The 22,500-nt window shown below is 35.9% G+C and overlaps 1 protein-coding gene across 1 annotated transcript in view; it reads right to left on the bottom strand.

Moving 5' to 3' along the window:
- Positions 1-22,500, bottom strand: part of LOC135202673 (synaptogenesis protein syg-2-like) — a 192,543-nt gene that overhangs the window by 6,325 nt on the left and 163,718 nt on the right. The window contains exons 3-5 of the mRNA XM_064232160.1: positions 7,049-7,257; positions 6,347-6,539; positions 833-990 (exon numbers count right to left, since the gene is read on the bottom strand). Coding sequence (XP_064088230.1) covers positions 833-990; positions 6,347-6,539; positions 7,049-7,257 — 560 coding nt within the window. The remainder of the gene's footprint in view (positions 1-832; positions 991-6,346; positions 6,540-7,048; positions 7,258-22,500) is intronic.

Raw genomic sequence — 22,500 nt, 5'->3', positions numbered from 1 at the left:
GTTGTGAAACAATGCATGAACTTAAACAATGAAAGTTCTGGCACATGCTTAGTTAAATACTACTAACCAGACAGTTTCAAATAGGCAAGTAAGTGCACGGGAATTAAGGAATGTTAATGCCATAGCTAGGTGGAAGTAAAGTCACGCTCAAGTAATGTAGCGGGTAGAGGTACTTCAGTTTTAATTGTCATTGCACAGTTCAATAATCCATTATTGCAGAGGCTTTACTGGAATTCTGTACCAGTGTGGAAGTAATCTACTTTTCATTAAAGTGTAGTAGCAAATCACTGTTAATTTAAGTAATGGTATCATTATTGAAGCAATCCACTCTTGTTGTAAAGCGAGGAAATAATCCAGTGTTGATTAAAGTACCCGAATCATTATAGAGGTCATCCACTTTTGTTTAAAGAATTATTAGTGTTAAATATTTTTGTCAAATATATAACCTGAATAAAACTCAAGACTAGCGTGTGAGACCAGCCTAATATGCAAGAGAAATATCTACCTAACACGTGACCTTACCATCATGTAACAATATATATATTTATATATATATATATATATATATATATATATATATATATATATATATATATATATATATGTATGTATATATATATATATATATATATATAATATATATATATATATATATATATATTAAATGCAAAATCGAGAAAATCAAACAAGTAAAAAGAATAATAAAGATTCACCAGTGTACAGTTCTCATTCCAGCATCAACAGAGCCAAAAATAAAAATAAATAAATAAGTAAATAGAAAAATTAAATAAAGAAAGAAATAAAAGAAAAGAGACAGAGCGACCTAACTCACAATTCATATCGATTTCAACTGCCACCTCTTTCGTCGGCGCCTTCTCGTGGTTGGCAGCTTTACAGGTATAGAGAGAGCGCAGATCCTCTTTCTTGAGTGCTCTTAGGTGGATTGTATTTACTACCGTCCCCCCTGGAGCCGAGGTGCTGGTTCTCACACTGGTGAAAGAAAACGGGAAAATAGACAGTGATGGTCCGGGAAGGGTTAGGAACTTGGTATTTATTTATAAAAATCGTTAAATTGATTTGTAAGTGGTCCCGTTTTTTAGTAAGTGGTAAAATTTATTTGCAAATGGTCAAATTTATTTCGTAGTGGTAATTTTTTTGTAAGTGGTCAAATGTACATATTTGTAAGTCGTCATATTTACTTATAATTAACTTAATTTAGATATAATTGGTCAAATTTATCTTTAAGTGGTCAAATTTATTTATAAATTGCTAAGTTTATTCATAAATTGTCAATTCTTTTATAATTAATCACATTTATCTGTAGCTGGTCAAATCTATTTAGAATGGTTTAATCTACTTAAAATTAGTCAAATTCATTTGTACAGGGGTAAATTGTTTTTAAAAATGCTTTGATATATCTATAAATGGTCAAATAAATTTATATATGGTGAAATTTTTTCATAAATGGCCACAATTATTTATAAATTGTAAAATGTATTTCTATATGGTCAAGGCTATATAGAAATGGTCCAATGTATTTCCATAAATAGTCAGATTTATTTATAAATGGTCAATTGTATTTATAAATGATCAAATTTATTTATGAATGGTCAAATGTATTTATATAGATGGTCAAATTCATGAAGGAGGCTCTTTCCAAATGCCTGTCTAGTTCCCCATTGAAAAGATCAAGTTGTTTGGTAATGTATAGTCCGTATAGAGTTCATTTCACTGAGCTGCTATGCATTATTTAAAAAGTTAAACATTCAAGCCATGCTAATAACCAACCGAAATTTTAACAATAAGTTTGAAGTTTATATTAAAAGGCCAAGGTTTCTCAAAAGAAGTCCATAAAGAGAGAGAGAGAGAGAGAGAGAGAGAGAGAGAGAGAGAGAGAGAGAGAGAGAGAGAGAGAGAGAGATGGAATATGACCTTTAAACCATTCATAGTATGTCTGAGTGGATCAACGCCTACTAATCCGAGAAGGACTACATTATACACAATAATAAAAATCAACCTTGATTCATTACATGGCCTTCAGTTCATTATATAAGAACTCTTTTCAAACCGTTGCTCTAATCGTTATACGATACTGATGAAAGGCGTGAACGCTAAGAGAATTATTATTATTATTATTATTATTATTATTATTTTTATAATTATTATTATTAGTCATAAATAAACTATAATTTACGAGATATACGTGGATGAACAATTACATATATATATATATCCATAATTACTAATTACTATTATTTTATTATTATTTTTTTTTTTTTTTATTTATTTATTTATTTATTTTTTTTTTTATTTTTTTTTTTTTTTTTGCTCTATCACAGTCCTCCAATTCGACTGGGTGGTATTTATAGTGTGGGGTTCCGGGTTGCATCCTCGACCTCCTTAGGAGTCCATCACTTTTCTTACTATGTGTGCCGTTTCTAGGATCACACTCTTCTGCATGAGACCTGGAGCTACTTCAGCCTCTAGTTTTTCTAGATTCCTTTTCAGGATCTTGGGATCGTGCCTAGTGCTCCTATGATTATGGGTACGATTTCCACTGGCATATCCCATATCCTTCTTATTTCTATTTTCAGATCTTGATACTTATCTCCATTTTTTCCCTCCTCTTTCTCTTCAACTCTGGTGTCCCATGGTATTGCGACATCAATGAGTGATACTTTCTTCTGACTTTGTCAATCAACGTCACGTCTGGTCTATTTGCACGTATCACCCTATCCGTTCTGATACCATAGTCCCAGAGGATCTTTGCCTGATCGTTTTCTATCACTCCCTCAGGTTGGTGCTCGTACCACTTATTACTGCAAGGTAGCTGATGTTTCTTGCACAGGCTCCAGTGGAGGGTTTTCTTTTGCCACTGAATCATTCCTCTTTTTGTACTGGTTCTGTGCAAGTGCCGGGCATTCACTTGCTATGTGGTTTATGGTTTCATTTTTCGTATTGCACTTCCTACATATGGGAGAGATGTGATTTCCGTCTATCGTACTTTGAACATATCTGGTTCTTAGGGCCTGATCTTGTGCCGCTGTTATCATTCCTTCAGTTTCCTTCTTTAGCTCTCCCCTCTGTAGCCATTGCCAATTGTCATCGCTGGCTAGTTCTTTAGTCTGTCTCATGTATTGTCCGTGCATTGGTTTGTTGTGCCAGTCCTCTGTTCTTTCTGTCTTTCTCCTGTCTCTGTATATTTCTGGGTCTTCGTCTACTTTTATTAGTCCCTCCTTCCCTTCCATGCACTCTTTAGGCCACTCGTCTTCACTGGTTTTCAGATATTGCCCCAGTGCTCTGTTTTCAATGTTGACGCAGTCCTCTATACTTAGTAGTCCTCTCCCTCCTTCCTTTCGTGTTATGTATAGTCTGTCCGTATTTGCTCTTGGGTGTAGTGCTTTGTGTATTGTCATTTGTTTCCTGGTTTTTCTGATCTATGCTGCGGAGTTCTGCCTTCGTCCATTCCACTATTCCTGCGCTGTATCTGATTACTGGCACTGCCCATGTGTTTATGGCTTTTATCATATTTCCGGCGTTGAGTTTTGACTTGAGTATCGCCTTGAGTCTCTGCATATATTCTTTCCTGATCGTGTCCTTCATCTCTTGGTGTTTTATATCTCCTCCTTCCATTATTCCCAGGTATTTGTATCCTGTCTCATCTATGTGTTTGATGTTGCTCCCATCTGGTAGCTTTATCCCTTCAGTTCTCGTTACTTGCCTTTTTGTATGTTGACTAAGGCGCATTTTTCTATTCCAAACTCCATTCTGATGTCCCCAGATACAATCCTTACAGTCTGGATTAGGGTATCTATTTCCTTGATGCTCTTACCATACAGCTTGATGTCGTCCATGAACATCAGATGGTTGATTTTGTTGCCTCTTTTCTTGAGTTGGTACCCGGCATCCATCTTCTGTAGTACTTTTGTCATGGGAATCATGGCTACTACGAAGAGTAGTGGGGACAGTGAGTCGCCCTGGAAGATCCCTCTCCTGATATTAACCTCTGCTAGTCTTATTCCAGAGCTTGTAAGTATTGTATTCCAGTTGCGCATTGTATTTTTGAGGAAGCTGATGGTATTTTCCTCTGCCCCATATATTTTCAGGCATTCTATTAGCCATGTGTGTGGTATCATGTCGAAGGCTTTCTTATAGTCTATCCATGCCATGCTTAGGTTGGTTTCCTTCTCCTACTGTTCTTCATTACCATTTTGTCTATCAGGAGCTGGTCTTTTGTGCCCCTACACTTCCTTCTGCAGCTTTCTGTTGGGTAGGGATGTGTTTGTCTCCTCTAGGTAGTTGTATAGCCTTTCACTGATGATACCTGTTAGTAACTTCCACATTATTGGTAGGCAGGTGATAGGCCTGTAGTTACTGGCTACATTTCCCTTACTCTTGTCTTTTGTACTAAGGATGTTCTTCCTGTGGTCATCCATTTGGGTGCTTGGTGATTTGAGATACAATGCTGGAGTTGTTCTGCTATTCGTGGGTGTAGGCCTTGAAGTTTTTGAGCCAGTATCCATGGACTTCATCGGGACCTGGGTTTTCCAGTTTGGCATTTTCTTTAGTTGGTGTCTGACTGTGTCTGTCGTGATCTCTGTGAATCTTTTTTGTTTTATTCTCCCTGTTTCTTCTTCCTTGACTTCCTGGAGCCATGTTGCATGTTTGTTGTGTGATACCGGATTGCTCCATATGTTTTCCCAGAGTCTCTTACTTGGTTCGGCTTCAGGAATTTCTGGGTGGTTGTTCTCTTCCCCTCTTAGTTGGCTGTATAGTCTTTTCTGGTTGGTTCCGAATAGTTTGTTCTGTTGGTATCCCTTATTCCTGTTCATGTACCGTTGGATCTTGTGTGCTTTGGCCTTAAGCCTCTGTTTTACATCTTCTATTGTGTTGTTTAGTCCCCTCTCTTGTACTTTGTATTTCTCGTTGAGTTCCTCCTTTGTTTTCTTGCTTCTTAGCCTTTTTTCTGCCATCTCTTTCAGTTTACTCAAGTCAGATCTCATCACCATGATTTGCTTTTCCAGACGCCTTTTCCAAGGAGGTTGCTGTTTTGGTTTCTGTTGGGTTGGTTGTGACGGTGGTGTTGGTGTTCGAATCCCCATCAGTTCTGCTACTAATCTTGCTCCTGCATATGTCAAGTATTTGTTTCTGTGATACTGGTGGTGTGTATTAGGCCCATTATTTCATTGACCTCACTTGTTTTCTCCCTTAATTTCTTGGTGTTGTAGGCTTTCATGGAGGGGATCTTTGTTCTCTCTGTATCTGGCTCCATCCATTGTCTAATCTTTTCTACCCATTCCGTCCTCTCTGTTACTTCGTCGGTGTTTCTTTGTGTGTCGTTGTTTGATACTTCATCCTCCCTGTCGTCTTCTGTGGCATCGTCTCTCAGTTCGTCTTCGTGTAATTCGTTGTCGTGTGACATTTCCCTTTCCAGTTCTTCTCTTTCTGTTGGGGAGAGCCAGTTCTTTTTCTTTATGTTCCTTACTTGGTCTGCCAGCCTCTGCTCGGTTTGGGGGGTGTTATTCCTCTCATTCCAGATGTTGATCAATCTTCTTCTATATCCTCTCTCCGTCGGGTTGCTTCTGATGTAGCATCTCCATATTTCCTTATTTTCTTCTCTTGTCCATTTCTTCCTTTTTGCCTCTGTAGCTCCAATCTCAGGCTGTTGATTACTTTCGTTGTGGTGATCAGTTGCTGGATGACGACCTCCAAGTACCTAACCGTCTTCCCCTTCAATTGGGTTGAATACCTGGTTGCCGGACGAAGCTCCTCTGTTGCCAGAGGTTCCATTTACGTCGTTGTCGTTTATTCCTTCATTTCTTTCCATCATTGCTGAGTTTTGCTATTTAACCCATAGCTGGACCCTACCCCATCAGGGATAGGTACTCATTTACAGCTGAGTAGACTGAGGAAATTATGGTAAAGATCCTTTCCCAAGGAATCAACGCCGAGGAGAGCGGTCACCCATCCAACGACTGACCAGCCCCAATGTTGCTTAACTTGACTTAAGTCTATTGAAGACCTAACCAACTCCTCCACGGCGCCACATTATTATTATTATTATTATTATTATTATTATTATTATTATTATTATTATTATTATTATTATTATTATTATTATCGTCAAACAACGTTTTAAGCAATACCTCGATCATTTTCAAGGCATTAATATTGCAGATATTATGGCAGTGATCCTTTATGCCATGAGATCTGCATTATTATTATTATTATTATTATTATTATTATTATTATTATTATTATTATTATTATTATTATTATTATTATTATTGATTTGTTTGGAAAGCCAATGAAATATCGGGCTAGAAATTTTACAGTCAAGGCATACCTCGGAGGAGTCTGATGGTGATAGGTGCTATCCAGAAGAAGGCCATCTCTCCACCAGGTGACCGCCGTCGGGGGCGGGTCGCCCCCCTGCACTCGGCAGGTCAGGGTAGGTCGCTCTCCTAGCGTGTAGGGACCTGCAGCGCCCACCAACTCCAGGCCTCCCTGGTCGACTATCTTCACGTTTCTTATGGGTTCTGAAAGAAAGACAAAATTGTTTACTAACATTTATTCCAGGTCACTGTGACTGGGGTAGAGATTATTTCATTTTTTTAACATCGATTTATTAATTTCCTGTTATCTATCTATCTATCTATCTATCTATCTATCTATCTATCTATCTATCTATATGCATATATATATATATATATATATATATATATATATATATATATATATATATATATATATATATATATATATAAATATAATCAAGTATTAAAAGGCCCCATTAAAACACCCTGGTTGTTTACTTGAGACGTATCCTATTTTAACAGAAGAATTTATATATATATATATATATATATATATATATATATATATATATATATATATATATATATATATATATATGTATGTATGTATGTATGATGTGTGTCTAAATGAGAATGATAGCCAGGCGTAGATAATGATACAGAATCCCCAAAAAATAGATAAATAAAAAAATGATCACGAACAATACAGAAGAAAATCGCTACGCACTCACCAATCACAGTCAGGTTGACCCTGGCGTGAGTCGTGGTAAACTGCTTATAATCGACTCTGCACCTGTACACGGCCTGGTCATCCCTGGTAGTCTGGTTGAGCACCAGAGCGGCAGGCTTGCTGGTCATGCTGAAATAGGCCCTGTCGCCCAAAAGAACGGGGTCGGACCACTTTGTGGGAGGGGAGTAGTCGCCTGAACGCACGTCATAGCTGCAATGGAGAGGAGGGGGTCTTTCAGTTTCAACACACTTGACAGGGTGGGAGGAGTTACTGTATGCAGAAACAAACAGATAAAAAGATAAAATTAAAAAAAATGTATAATGAATATGACCTAGAAAAATGGGTCATGTAATTAAAATTTAAATTATGTATGGAAACAGGGAAAACATAGTCAATAAAAGACTTAAATCTAGTAAATAACTTGAACAATGAAGATAAATACAAAAAGAAACAGATAAAAGTAAAAAAAACACTACATGTATAATAAATATGACCTAGAAAAATGGGTAATTTAATTACAATTGAAATGCTGTATGGCAACAAGGAAAACTGGGTCAATAAGAGACTTAAATATAGTAAATATCTTAAAGAATGAAGATAAATACAGAAAGAAAAAACAGATAAAATTAAAAACAAATAACATATATGATAAATATGACCTAGAAAAATGGGCAATGTAATTGCAATTAAAATGATGTTTGGAAACAGGGAAAACTGAGTCAGTAAAATACATAAATCTAGTAAATATCAAGGCATCAAGCTTTTGTAGCTTGCCAGATAAGAACAAGAATACTCACTCATAACAATTACCTAGCAAAAATCTTCAGCTAAAAGTGGATATTTATGATAATTGGAAAAAAAAAAACAGAAGATAATTATTTTGCAAAAAAAATTAATATAAATGAAACTTACTAATAAAATTATAGTCATTCATTTTCTCACAGCCTTACAATGCCAGCAAAGAGAACACTATAACAACACAACCTTGAATCTATAACATCTTGGGAATCTTATCAGGTTTTCCAAAGCAGCTGAGGAAAGGAAATTGTTCAAGACCACACCGGATTAACAGAGCTTAAAACGGGATTTTAATACCATAAGCAAATATCTCATATCTAAAATGTTTGGCACTGAACCATTCATTGTCATCCAAGATTGAACACCAGCTGATGTTGTGGTTAATGATACAATAAAGGAATTGTTTTGGTAAAAGACACATTAAAGACCTTTGTTTGGTTAAAGATATGTTAATGAGAATTTTTGGTTAATGAGATATTAAAGACATTGTTTTAGTTAAGGACATGTTAAAGTGATTTTCTTTGGTTGATGAGACATTAAAGACATTGTTTTGGTTTAAAGAAATTTTAAAGAGATTTTTTTGGTTGATGAAACATTAAAAACATTGTTTTGGTTGAAAATATGTTAAAGAGATTTTTTTGAATGATGAGACATTAAAGACATTTGTTTGGTTAAAGATATGTTAAAGAGAATTTTTGGTTAATGAGACATTAAAGACATTGTTTTGGTTAAAGACATGTTAAAGAGATTTTTTGGGTTGAGACATCAAAGACTTTGTCTTAGTTAAAGACACACTGAAGACATTTTTTGTTTAAAACGACATTAAAAACATTGTTTAGGGGTAAAGACACGTTGAAGCCATTTTTTGCTGAAAGAGACATTTACGACATTGCGTTGGTTAAAGACACATTGAAGACATTGGCTTGGTTGAAGTCTCCTTAAAGACATTTTTTGTTTAAAGAGACATTAAAAGACATTGTTTTGGTTAAAGAAACCTTAAAAACGTTGTTTTGGTTAGATAGGCATTAAATTCATTGCTTTGGTTAAAAAGACATTAGATATATTATTTTGGTTAAGGAGACATTAAAAATATTGGTTTGGTTAAAGATACTAAAGACTTGTCTGATTAAAGACACGTCAAAGTCCTTGTTTTGGTTAGAGAGACAATAAAGGCATTGTTTTTGGTTAAAACCTACAATAAACACAATCATTCTACAAAGTAACCAATATAGCAAATCTTTAACATCTCACAAAATGGAATTACACAACCGTTTTCGTATATTAGGACGTCAGCAATGTATTATTATGATCCCCTCACAATTAAGAAGTAAGCTTGGGCATGCCAGTATAAGCTTAAATAAACCTGGTATGGCCACTGCAATCAATTTTACAGAATATGAACATTTAGAATAAGGGTCATTTTCACTGAGATGGGTTCCATTTTTGGTCAAAATGTTCCACTTTATTTTTCCCAGAATCGGCTGTACTGTAACACAGTATCTATCCCTTGATTATTATGTTCCTGGAAGATGATGAAAACTGGAATATTGTCGAACTAAAATATGAAAAACCTGACATAATATTCCCCCACGTTAGCCTGAATATGATATTAAAGTGACTTCGTTCAACAAACACGCACGTATTGACGTTGGTAGAGAGAGAGAGAGAGAGAGAGAGAGAGAGAGAGAGAGAGAGAGAGAGAGAGAGAGAGTTTGTAATATGAAAAAATATAGCTTGAATGCTGATATAAAATACTGACTTTTGAAAAAGAGTATGGAAAAATATTGACATTTTAGAGAGAGAGAGAGAGAGAGAGAGAGAGAGAGAGAGAGAGAGAGAGAGAGATTATGCAGAATATATAAATATTACTGCAATATGAATTTATAATATTGACTTTTGAGAGAGAGGGAGAGAGAGTGAGTATGCAGTATGAAAAAATATAGCTTGAATGCTGACATAAAATATTGGCTTTTGAGAGAGAGAGAGAGAGAGAGAGAGAGAGAGAGAGAGAGAGAGAGAGGATAAATGAATAATGCTGTAATGCTAATATAAAATACTGATATTTGAGAGAGAGAGAGAGAGAGAGAGAGAGAGAGAGAGAGAGAGAGAGAGAGAGAGAGAAGATTTAGGGTTACGTACTATAAAAACATTGTTGCAATGTTAATGTAATAAAAAAACTTACATTGTGGAGAGAGAGAGAGAGAGAGAGAGAGAGAGAGAGAGAGAGAGAGAGAAGACTTTGATCTGTAATCAGCCCCAACGCGATTGGGCAAACATCCCAACATGAAAAATTCTCACAGAACCTTTGCGTTCCAGACCCGCGGACCGAGCAACACACACAAACACGGACAATCTTCAGAGCGTTTTGGGCAAACATGGCCTGAACTACTTGGCTCAGTCAAAATTCAGCGAGAAGAAGTTTCTCTTCAACTTCCTCCCTTCATTTTCTCTCCTCTTTCATTTCTCCTGTCCTCGAGTTGTTTTTTTTTAACCCTAACTTTCACTTCACATTTTCAGTTCGTTTCTATAACAGTATTCTTTAAACTTTTTCACTTTTTATTTAGTTTTCCCTTCACTTTTATTTCAATTTGTCTTTGCCTACCTTTTACTATCAGCTTATGCTCTCTATACTTTCATCAATATGGTCTCTCATCTTTTTTTTTTATATTTTTACTCACGTCTGTCCACTTTCTCCCTTCACATTCAACTTTCCTCTTTTTATCTCCACAGTTTCATTTCCTCATCTTAAACCTGTTTATTGTCTCTTTTTTTAGTCTTTTCATTATTTTTATTGATTTTTCTCTATGCCCTGAATGGCCTTTTACCTTATCTCTTTATAATTGTTTATTAGTTTTTAATATTTCATTTACACTTATCTTTATTTTCAGTATTTTTTTAATTTTTGCTGTTTCATTTCCTTCTTTCCTCACTTTCACCTGCACTACTTTCAGATTTTTCTGACCTTTCCCAACTTAGTTTCATCTCTTCTCCATCACATTAGTATACCTTCCATGTGCTTATTTCACTCTTCTTATTATGTCTCTTGCAAATACTATTATCAAATTCCTTCTTTCATACCACCCTTTTCTAAATTCTCAACCCTTCACCTTACCTATCATTTCTCTTTCCTCTAGCTTTTCCTGCTGCTGGTGACTACAGGAGTTGTCATGGCAGTATAGGGGAGTCTAATCAGTGCTAATGACTCACCTGCAAATCTGCTAAACTTCTATTTTTATTTTCTATTTCATTCTGGTTTGACATTTTGCCTTCGTCCCTCTCTTCTCCTTCATTGTGCTCCTGTTTCCACAGTTATCTCTCTCTCTCTCTCTCTCTCTCTCTCTCTCTCTCTCTCTCTCTCTCTCTCTCTCTCTCTCAGTTGTAAACAGCAGCAGTGCGGAAGAGTTAAAAAGAAAGCTAAACAAAATCATTAGAACACTGTGAATGAACAGTAAAACCTGCTCCTTGAGATAAGCTAGCACACCGTGTCTCCTCGGATGGACTAATAAGTCTTTGAGACATCCTAATCCTTGTAACACCTTGTAATTCTCTCTCTTTTCCACTCTCATCTCTGCTTTACAGTTTACATTTCAGTGTTCTATCTTGGCTTCATCCCAGCCCATAATCCCCTGGAGTAGAGCCTCCCTCCTTAGGTGGGCTGAGATCGGCACTACACTAGAAGCTTAACTTCTTTCGGGAGGCTGATATACCTCTCAAAACACGGGGCTTTGGAAAGACATCGAAGTTAATCAGCAAACAGAAAAATGTCCCCACACGGGATCACACAAACCGGTCGCTTGGAAAATACCTGAATGGTTTAAGTCTAGGTTGTTGCGCACTTGTTTTTATAGCTCAATCAACAAACCCCACTCTCTCTCTCTCTCTCTCTCTCTCTCTCTCTCTCTCTCTCTTGGCCCTCCGGTTCTTATATTTTTTTTTTGTCTGTTACCAACTCGCTGTCTCTCTTTCAGTTCTCACGTTGTTTTTATAACTCAATCAACAAACACTCTCTCTCTCTTTCTCTCTCATCTCTCTTTCTCTCTCTCCTCTCTCGGCCCTCCGGTTCTTATTTTTTTTTTGTCTGTTACCCGACTCGCTGTCTCTCTTTCAGTTCTCACTTGTTTTTATAACTCAATCAACAAACACTAGTCTCTCTCTCTCTCTCTCTCTCTCTCTCTCTCTCTCTCTTCAGGCCAGGCCCTTTGGTTAAGTTTTCATGTTTCTCACCTTCTCTATGTCTCCTTCAGCCCTCACTTGTTTTTACAGCTCAATCAACAAACCCCAGTCTCTCTCTCTCTCTCTCTCTCTCTCTCTCTCTCTCTCTCTCTCTCTCTCTTACGTATCTAAAGACTATACTTGCTTGGCATCCTCAAAGTTTCTCGAGGTGCTGTTGCATCACTGTGAAATCTTCACAGAGGTGTGGATTCGTGACTAGATTTCTTTTTGTTGAAGATTCGCCTTTCCTTTCCCACACTCCCTCATTTCTTCAATACCTCTGTTTCCCCCACCCCTCGTCTATTCAGTCCCTCCTCTCCTAAAAAAAAAAAAAATCTTCAACACCTCTCTGTCCTAACCCCTCAGTCTATTCAGTTCCTCTTTTCCAAAAAAATAAGAAAAGAGAGAGGTCACGCCCACCCCTCATAGACACGTAGTCTCATAAATTGTCCTTTTTGTGTTAAGTGAAATATTTACCTAGGAATGTGTTGGTGGCGAATTTTCTCCTACCTTATGATTCTACCTTTCTTCTCATTGCAACACCTCCTCTCTACCTTTGTCCCTAACACGTTTCTTTTATTACCCCTACCTTGTGTACCCTTCCTTTGTTCCCCTCTGGACCCTAGAGATCCATTGAAAAACAAAAAATCAGGCAAAATTTTTCCATTACTTCCGAATGAGATTTGTTTAGTACAGTATCATATTTTTTATCCAAGGAATTAACTTTCCCGGCAATCATTCTGAAGATTAATTGCATGAACGTTCACTGAATTCTTTGAGAGAGAGAGAGAGAGAGAGAGAGAGAGAGAGAGAGAGAGAGAGAGAGAGAGAGAGAGAGAGAGAGAGAGAGAGATTCTTCATTAATAAATCTTTGAATACATCAATAACAGAAACAATTTCAACCGCCGATGTTGGGGAATTAAAGAATGAGAGAGAGGAAAAAGAGAGAGAGAAAACAAAATTTTATTCAGTAATTAATACGTTTCAGCCAAAGATTTTCTTTTTCTTTTTACAAAACGGGAGAGAGTCAGTAAAAAAAATATATAGATATCTCTGTTTATCATCATAGCCATTTCTGAGCGAGGATTTACATCCAATGAAAAAAGAGGTGATTAACAATGATTGTCAATTAGTGCATCCACTTTCTTTCACAAGACTTAAGTCCATTACATACCACTAGCTAACATATGTATACAGAGATTATGTATGTAAATTCGTAAAGTAACCAGTCTACAGGCATAACTACCCTCGTTTCAATGGCCGAAACAACTCGGTTTCATGGAATCCTTTTCAACCCCCACCCTCTCATGGGTCCCCACTATAACCCTGCTAAGTTTCATGCCCATCGGACCAGCCGATTGGCCATGATTGAATGACAGGCGGACAGACAGACATTATGCCCATTATAGTAAGATAATGTTACGTATAGTCCAGTATGTCTACGGTCCTCTAAACAAGATTAGGCCTTTAAATCTACATTTCTTTAAAGTAAGAGTGCAGTTATCAACTCTTGTACACACAAACACACACACATTAAGGTAAGACTACAATGCCCCTTGTTTGTACTAAGGAAGATAAAGCTCATATCACCGTGATTTAGAGGTATAGTTACAAAAGCCATTGGCTGCAACGGAGGTCGGGTAATTCCCATTTAATAGAAGGTGGATACCTTGTTTGGTGTCCCGGAGAGACCATAACTTTTCCTGGCTTCCTTAAAATGGAAAAAAAAAGAAGTCGTCTTGAATGAAGGTGAGCTTTTGTAAGGAAGTTTGGGATAAACATTTTATATTTTTCCCTCCAATACAAACTGAGGGATGTCGTTGATAAGTAAACGAATATATAAATAGAGAGAGAGAGAGAGAGAGAGAGAGAGAGAGAGAGAGAGAGAGAGAGAGAGACTTTTGAAGCTGTTACTTGGGCTGAAATACATAGAGGTAATCGAAATTTATGCAGTTATTCTAAAAGACCGAGAGAGAGCCTTCATAATAAAAAGACAATCGCACAGAATATATTGCTCTAAGCAAGAGAGAGAGAGAGAGAGAGAGAGAGAGAGAGAGAGAGAGAGATGGCCTCTTGAAGACGTTATATCTAGGTTGATATTAAAAAAGAGGATAATAAAATATATATCATTGTTCTAAGCCTGAGAGAGAGAGAGAGAGAGAGAGAGAGAGAGAGAGAGAGAGAGAGAGAGAGAGACCCTATTGAAGACTATCCAAGGTTGAAATAAAAAGAGAGAATCGTAATATATGTATCATTGCTCTAAGCTACAGAGAGAGAGAGAGAGAGAGACAGACCTTACCTTACAGACCTTACAGTTCGTTCGGGTTGCCCCAGGTCCCTCAGTGTGAGGCGCCTCTAATGTCTACCAGAGAGTTGCTAGTACATCTTCCGGTATAATTTTGCATCTTCCAATCTTGGATGGTCTGGGATGCAGTTTAGATATTTGTCGAGCTTATTCTTACATCTACGCTCACTCCTGATATATTCCTCAGATGAGCTGGCAACGCATTGAATAGACGCTGCAGTTATCGATGCGGTGCGTAGTGGATTAATGTCCTGTGTGCTTTCCTTATTTTTCCTGGTATAGTTTTGGGCACTATTAATCTACCTCTGCTTGCTCTTTCTGATATTTTTAGTTCCATGATATTTTCTGTTATTCCTTCTATCTGTTTCCATGCCTGAATTATCATGTAGCGTTTCTCTTCTCCTTTCTAGACTATATAATTTTTAAGGAGTTGTAGTCTTTCCCAGTAGTCTAGGTCCTTAACTTCTTCTATTCTAGCTGTAAAGGACCTTTGTACACTCTCTATTTGTGCAATATCCTTTTGATAGTGTGGGTACCATATCATATTGCAATATTCAAGTGGACAACGAACATATGTTTTATAAAGCATAATCATGTGTTCAGCTTTTCTTGTTTTGAAGTGCCGTAACAACATTCCCATTTTTGCTTTACATTTTGCCAACAGAATTGCTATTTGATCATTGCATAACATGTTCCTATTCATCATCACACCAAGGTCTTTAACTGCTTCCTTATTTGTGATTGTCTCATTATTAGGTCCCCTATATGCATATAGCTTTCCTTCTCTGTCTCCATAATTTATTGATTCAAATTTATCAGAGTTAAATACCATCCTATTTACCTCTGCCCAATCATATACTTTGTTAAGGTCTCTTTGTAGAGCGTTCCTATCTTCATCACAAGTAATTTCTCTACTTATTCTTGTGTCATCAGCGAAACTACTCACTACCGAATCCTTAACATTACTGTCTATGTCTTCAATCATAATAACAAACAATATTGCAGCTAGCACCGTACCTTGTGGCACACCGGATATTACCTTGGTTTCATCCGATTTCTCATCGTTTGCAATAACTATCTGTTTTCTGTTGTGTAAAAATTCTTTTAACCATCTTCCTACTTTATCTACGATATTGTGTTTTCTAATTTTCTTTGCTAATATATTATGGTCTACTTTGTCAAAAGCTTTTGCAAAGTCTAGATAAACCACATCTGTTTCATTTCCGCTTTTCATATTTTTGAATATGTTCTCACGGTGGACTAACAGTTGGGTTTGTGTACTTTTTCCGGGTACGAAACCGTGTTGTCCTATATTAAATAAATTATTTTTTTTATTAAATGTTTCATAATATTTTTCTTCATTACCCTTTCATACACTTTCATAATATGTGATGTTAGACTCACAGGCCTATAATACTTGCCTCTAGTCTTGATCCACTTTTGAAAGTAGGGGTGATATCTGCTAAATTTGTGCTCATCATAAATCTTGCCTGTATCTACACTTTGTCTTAATAATATTGCAAGTGGCTTTGCGATAGAATGAACTACTTTCTTTAACAAAATAGCAGGGACTCCATCCGGCCCTGCAGCAGCTCCATTTTTAATTTCATTAATTGCCTGCACAATATCAGCTTCATTAATTTCTATGTCAGCTAAATATTCACTATTTTCTTCCCTTACTTCTATATCATTATCTTCATTATCTATTCTAGGGGTGAATTCTCTCTTATATCGTTCTGCCAGTATGTTGCAAATTTCCTTTTTTTCATTCGTTAATCTCCCTTCAATTCTCAGAGGGCCTATTTCTATTCTTCTTTATTCATCTTCTTCGCATATGAGTATAATAGTTTTGGGGTTTTGCTTGATATTTAATAGGGTTTTTTCTTCCAAGTCCCGTTTTTCATTTTCTTTTGATTGTATAATCTTTTGTTCTGCATTTTCTATCTTACTTTTTAGTTCTATAACTTTCCATGCATTTTTTTCTTTTGCAAGACCTTTTTTCCACTTTCTGATTTTCTGGAACAAGATCCTTCTGTCTCTTGGTATGCATGAATGATGTTTACTTTTCTTCTTCGGTATATATTTTTCCACTATTTTCTCCAATATTTTATATAATATCTCCGTATTTACCCTTATGTCATCACTTACGAAAATGTTTTCCCATCTTTGTTTAATTCTTCATTAATTTCTGACCATTTTATATTTTTACTGTAGAAGTTGTATTTTCCATATCCTTCCCACTTTTTCATTTCTTGCTTATCTCTATTTTCACTTGCTTTGGAATGAACTGTTAATTCTATGACATTATGGTCTGAAATACTCGCATTATAAACTATTACTTCTTTAAACATAATTTCATCTCGTTCACAAATACTAGGTCTAAAGTATTTTCCTTTCTTGTTGGCAGGTGATTTATTTGTTGAATGTTGTATTCTAGTAGCATATCTAATAGCTTTTCAAATTGCCTCTTATCTTCTGCACTACTATTACTCTCTTTTTTATATGTATAAGTACAACCACAATCTCCTATTCGTTCTTTCCATTCTACGAAAGAAAGTTTAAAGTTAAGTCACCAGATAGGAGAATAGTCCAGTCCTTGTGATTTCTACATATATCATCCAATTTTTCAATTATTAAGTCAAACTCTTTAGTATTAGGAGGTCTATATATTACTATGTTCATCAATTTTTCAGATTCAAATTCTAACTACCGCTATTAGTTCACATTCTGAGTTACTATATTTCTCATATATTTTTCCTTGTTTTTTGTCTTTCCCATATATTGCGGTTCCCCCTTGATTCCTATTTTTTCTATCTGATCTATAAGTTTGGAACCCTTTTATTTGATCATCATTCCCAGTCTCTTGGAATACCAGGTTTCACTTATATTCATTATATCTATTTTCTTTTCATTTTGGGTTAGTTCTTCTAAGTACTCTATTTTTCTTTTGAGTTACTCGTAACTAAACCCTGCGCATTCATCACTATGATGGTTTGCGTGTTTTCTCCTTCATTTAATACTGGTAGTAATAAGGATTTTCCCATGTCCTCTTTCTGTTCTGGTATGTTGTTCTTTTTTTCATTTCCAGAAATTCTGACATTAAAAAATCCAACTTTTCCATAATATTTGATCTTCCTTCATCATAATTATTCATTTTGTGTCTGAATCTGCAATTTTCTCTCCGTTTCTGCAATATCCTCTTGCATAATAAATACAGTTATTATCTCTTGAGTAGAATTTCGGAGCTGATGCTTTGAAATTTTTTGCTGACACCTCTGCATATCTCATTGGTGGTTTGCTTTTCTCTTTTACCTGATATTCTTGATTTCTCTCTTTTATTTGTTTCTTTCTTATTTTGGATTTTATTACTTGGTTGGTTATTTATTTGATTATGATTCATGGCTACAGGGTGCATATATTTGCATTTTTTTGTCGAACTTACATCCTTTTCCTTCTTTTAGTTTTTACATATTTTTGGATGCAGATCTCTGCAATCATCCCCATATCCATCTAAGTATGCACATTTACCATATATTTCATAGTTTTTGACATATCTTAGGATGTTTGTAGTAACATCTTTCTCCAAAATTTGCAATTCCCTCTTTTCAAAAGGTTGCAGATTTTGTCTTTCTTGTCTATTTTTTCCTCTTTCCCGTCATTGTGTAGATCTGGGTAGAGCCTCTTCGGGATTTGCTTTTCTGTTGTCATATCGTAATTTATTTCTTCGTAGGTATGCTGCTTTATTGCCTCATATGTAGTATCAATGAGTATCTCTGCATCCCATACTTTTATCTGTTCTTTGTTTTCCTTATTTTTCTCTGTCATTTCATTTTTGTTTACTTCTCTTCCGTTTTCCTCTTCTTCTTTTTCTTCTTCTTCTTCCTCTTCCTCTTCTTCTTCATCCTCAACTATTTGTACATTCAATCTTGATTTAATAACATTGTCTATCACCATGATAGACATGTTTGAACAAAAAATTCTTGTATCTTTTCTTTTTCAAATCTTGTATTACCCTCAGCACACCTGTGGATGGGTCGGAATGGTTGCATGCAGCACATTTTCTGATTAGGTTTTGTGATTGACTATGCTATACCAAACCTTACACAGTTTGCATGCTTTTGGCATTCTTTTTCCTAATGCATCAATTAGGATATTCACAAGATTCACCTTATTCATTCTTTGTCGGAATATGTTGGTTTATGTATATTTTCTTTATGAGTCTCTTGACCACTTGGATTTTATTTGGAACTTCTTCAATTATTTTCAGATGTTTTCATTAGATTTGTTCCAGTTTGAAGGATTATATCCTTCTAATATATCTATGAATGCTTTTGTATCTTTTGGTTTAGGACTGTTGCTGATTTCATAGATGAGAAATGCCAGTTCCCTTCCTGCTACCTCATCGTATTGCGAATTTGCCTAAACACGCCAAATTACGCCACCTCTTCCCGCAGTTGGAACTTACTGCCATCTTGTTCTGATTTATAGTAATTACACTTGATAAACTAACTTAGAAGACGCTTTATCCTACTATTTTCACACTAATCTTATCACCGATAGTCACGAACACTTCTAGATATTTCTCAAATTCTAGTCGTATGTTAAACTTGTGATATCTGTTGATTAATCTGACTTCACGCGGGTACGTCTCACCAAGCAAGATGGCTACTACGAGAGAGGAGAGAGAGAGAGAGAGAGAGAGATTAAAATAAAAAAGAGAATTGTACAATATATATCATTGCTCTCAGCTTGAGAGAGAGAGAGAGAGAGAGAGAGAGAGAGAGAGAGAGAGAGAGAGAGAGGAGAGATGAGAGAGACCCTATCGAAGACTATCCAAGGTTGAAATAAAAATAGAGAATCGTAAAAATATGTATCATTGCGCTAAGTTACAGAAAGAGAGAGAGAGAGAGAGAGAGAGAGAGAGAGAGAGAGAGAGAGAGAGAGAGACCCTATTGAAGACTATCCAAAGTTTAAATAAAAAGAGAGAATCGGAAAATATGTATCATTGCTCTAAGCTATAGAGAGAGAGAGAGAGAGAGGTTGAAATAAAAAAGAGAATTGTACAATATACATTATTGCTCTCAGCTTGAGAGAGAGAGAGAGAGAGAGAGAGAGAGAGAGAGAGAGAGAGAGAGAGAGAGAGAGACGCTATTGAAAACTATCCGAGGGTGAAATAAAAAGAGATAATCCTAATATGTATATATATATATATATATATATATATATATATATATATATATATATATATATATATATATATATATATATCTTTGTTCTATGCTACAGAGAGAGAGAGACAGACAGACAGAATAATATAATAAGGTAAAAAAATGCTCATAAAATCTTCTAAGGAAATGAGGACTCTATATCGATCAGGCATCCTTCGAAAACAGGCCTGACTATCAGAATTTCCTTTCAGGGGAGACCTGCTTCCCATTTCATGCACGTCAGTTACACTAAACCATCGTATATATGAGCCCTCTTTCGAATAACTTACAAATATATGCTGGGTAAAGTTCCGAGTGCCCTCGGCTACAATAGCCTATATATTTTTGTTGAATGGCTGGGAGAGGGTGGGGGGGCGTGTCCTGTTAATGGTAGCGTGTTATTTCATACACTATGCATCTACAATACAGTCATGTATGGATGTATGTATGTTTGTGTGTGTGTGTGTGTATGTACCAAGACACCATTGTTTTCTTTCCTTGTTCAATATATTAATTTTATAGTCCGTCCCAACTCATTCACTCTCCCTCTTTTTCAGTTGAAAACAGTCGCAAATTGATGTAGTTCTAAATGTTCTACTTTTAAAACACCCGGTGAATATGTTCCCAGTGCTGTTATTTATATTCCTTTATTTCTTTATAAATGAAATTCACTTCAAAATCGGGGTCCCAGTACATTTACGTTCAATAAATATCTTTATGATAGAGATATCTAAATATTTGAACGTTTACACTTCCCCTCCGTATTTCTTGCTACAAAATCTCTCTTGTAATTTGTCCCAGAATCATTACTTGCGTATAAGATTCCTTTTCATACAAAGTACCTACCGTTCCGTTGGCAATACATATTATTCCTTCGGTCTCCTTTGTTGCAAATATCCCATTCCAGTCTGTCCCAAATAAATTCACTAACCATAAATCTTCTTTCTAGTAGAAATTCCCCACACATATTTTTTTCTTTCTTGGGGTTTTGTTTATACCACGGATTCTATTCTAACTGTTCACAGTATATTTAGTTTCCTGCACATGTATTTCTTTTTAATTTCTCTGTATTATAAATTACCTTATAATTGCTACAACATATCTGCATCCCTTCAATCATCTAGGTCTCACAAATTCTCTCCCTCTTTGTCCCTAACATATTTACTGCACAAAATCTCCTAGTGTCCCAAACACATTTACTTACCAAATATTTCCAGTGTCTCTAGCCTATTTACTTACCAAAAGCTTCCAGTGTCCCAAAAACATTTAGTTACCAGAATCCTCCAGTGTCCAAAATACATTTTGTTGCCAAAATCTCCCAATGTCCCTAACATATTTACTTACCAAAAGCTTCCAGTGTCCCAAAAACATTTAGATATCAAAATCTTCCAGTGTCCCAAATACATTTAATAACCAAAATCTTCCAGTGCCCCTAACAGTTACTTACCGAAAGCTTCCAGTGTCTCAAATACATTTAGATACCAAAATCTTCCAGGTTCCTTAACACATTTAGTTACCAAAATCTTCCAGTGTCCCTAGCATATTTACTTACCAAAAGCTTCCAGTGTCCCAAATACATTTATTTACCATAATCTTCCAGTGTCCAAAATACATTTAGTTACCAAAATCTTCCAGTGTCCCTAACATATTTGCTTACCACAAGCGTACTTCTTTATAATTGAAACGCCTTTCGAATCTGTCAGGAGCGTTTTTACCTCCTCATGCGTATTTTCTTAATAAATTCACTGCCACTGTGTCTTCTCCTTCTTTTACATAAATTCCACCTCAGTCTGTCCCATCACATTTCCTTCCCATCAATCTCTATAATCTCCTAATATGGCCCCCGACATAATTAACTACTTCGCGTCAATATTCCTTGTCATTAAAATTCGCTTCAAATTTCTCCCCAAGAGATTTATCTTCCTTTTATATTCTCCAACATACAAATTACCCTTAATCTCCCTTCTTGCACAAACTCCTTTCCACTTTCTCCTGAATACATTTGCTTTTGTTATCGTCTTTTTTCACAAAGACTAAGGCAGGAATTCCTAACAAGGGGTTATCAATACCCTTTGGGGGTATGAGAGCCACGTGCTGGGGGTATAGGACTTGATCTCTGGATATTTGCATATATTTCATTTTAATGTGTCAATGTATTAATAACTATGTAAAACTATAAATGCTTTGATTTTCTTGTATGTGGTATGCATATCTATTCGTACCTAAAGTATGTATTAAACTAAGTATATTAAGTTATATACTGTCAACAAATAGTGCTTAAGTGGACTTAAGCAAAGGGGGTATGGAACCATATTGGGCAATTCGTTTGGGGCCTGGAGTCAGTAAAAGTTTAAGAACCCCAGGACTAATACAATATGTTCTGAAAGTATGTGTTTATTGAAGCTTTCTTTTTTTATTTGCCTTGAATATTTTGTATAAAATATTGAACCCTCCCCTTTCTCATCCCAGTTGTGTCACAACGACAATTACTGATTCTCTCCCAGTCTTTTACCAAAATATTTCCTTTATTTTAACTGTCTTTTGTCACCCACACTTCCTCCAAAATTGCTGCAAACTTATTTACTTCTCCTCAATCTTTTTTTTTTTATCTCTCTCTAGAAAATCACAACTAATCTTATCCCAATAAAAGATTCTACTTTCATTCAATTTTCTTAGTCATAAATTCATCCCTGTACGTCCCCAACAGCTGTAGTCTCCTTAAATCTTTGTAAAGTAAGTCCTTTCCAAATGTTTTTGAAAGCACACACCTTCCTCACCCAGCCTCTCCTAAGATTATTGTCTTTTTTTTATGTATCCCCTTCTCATAAATATTCTTAGCAATCCCTCTTCTGCACATCCACTTCCCTGCATCTCCTAATCAAATAGATTCTTTTCCAATTTACCTCTGATACAACTACGTTTTCTGAATAC

The sequence above is a fragment of the Macrobrachium nipponense genome, chromosome 33 (assembly GCF_015104395.2).
Source record: "Macrobrachium nipponense isolate FS-2020 chromosome 33, ASM1510439v2, whole genome shotgun sequence".
NCBI lineage: Eukaryota > Metazoa > Arthropoda > Malacostraca > Decapoda > Palaemonidae > Macrobrachium > Macrobrachium nipponense.
Note: the sequence above shows the minus strand (reverse complement) of the source record. Positions and strands in the feature narration are given on the sequence as shown.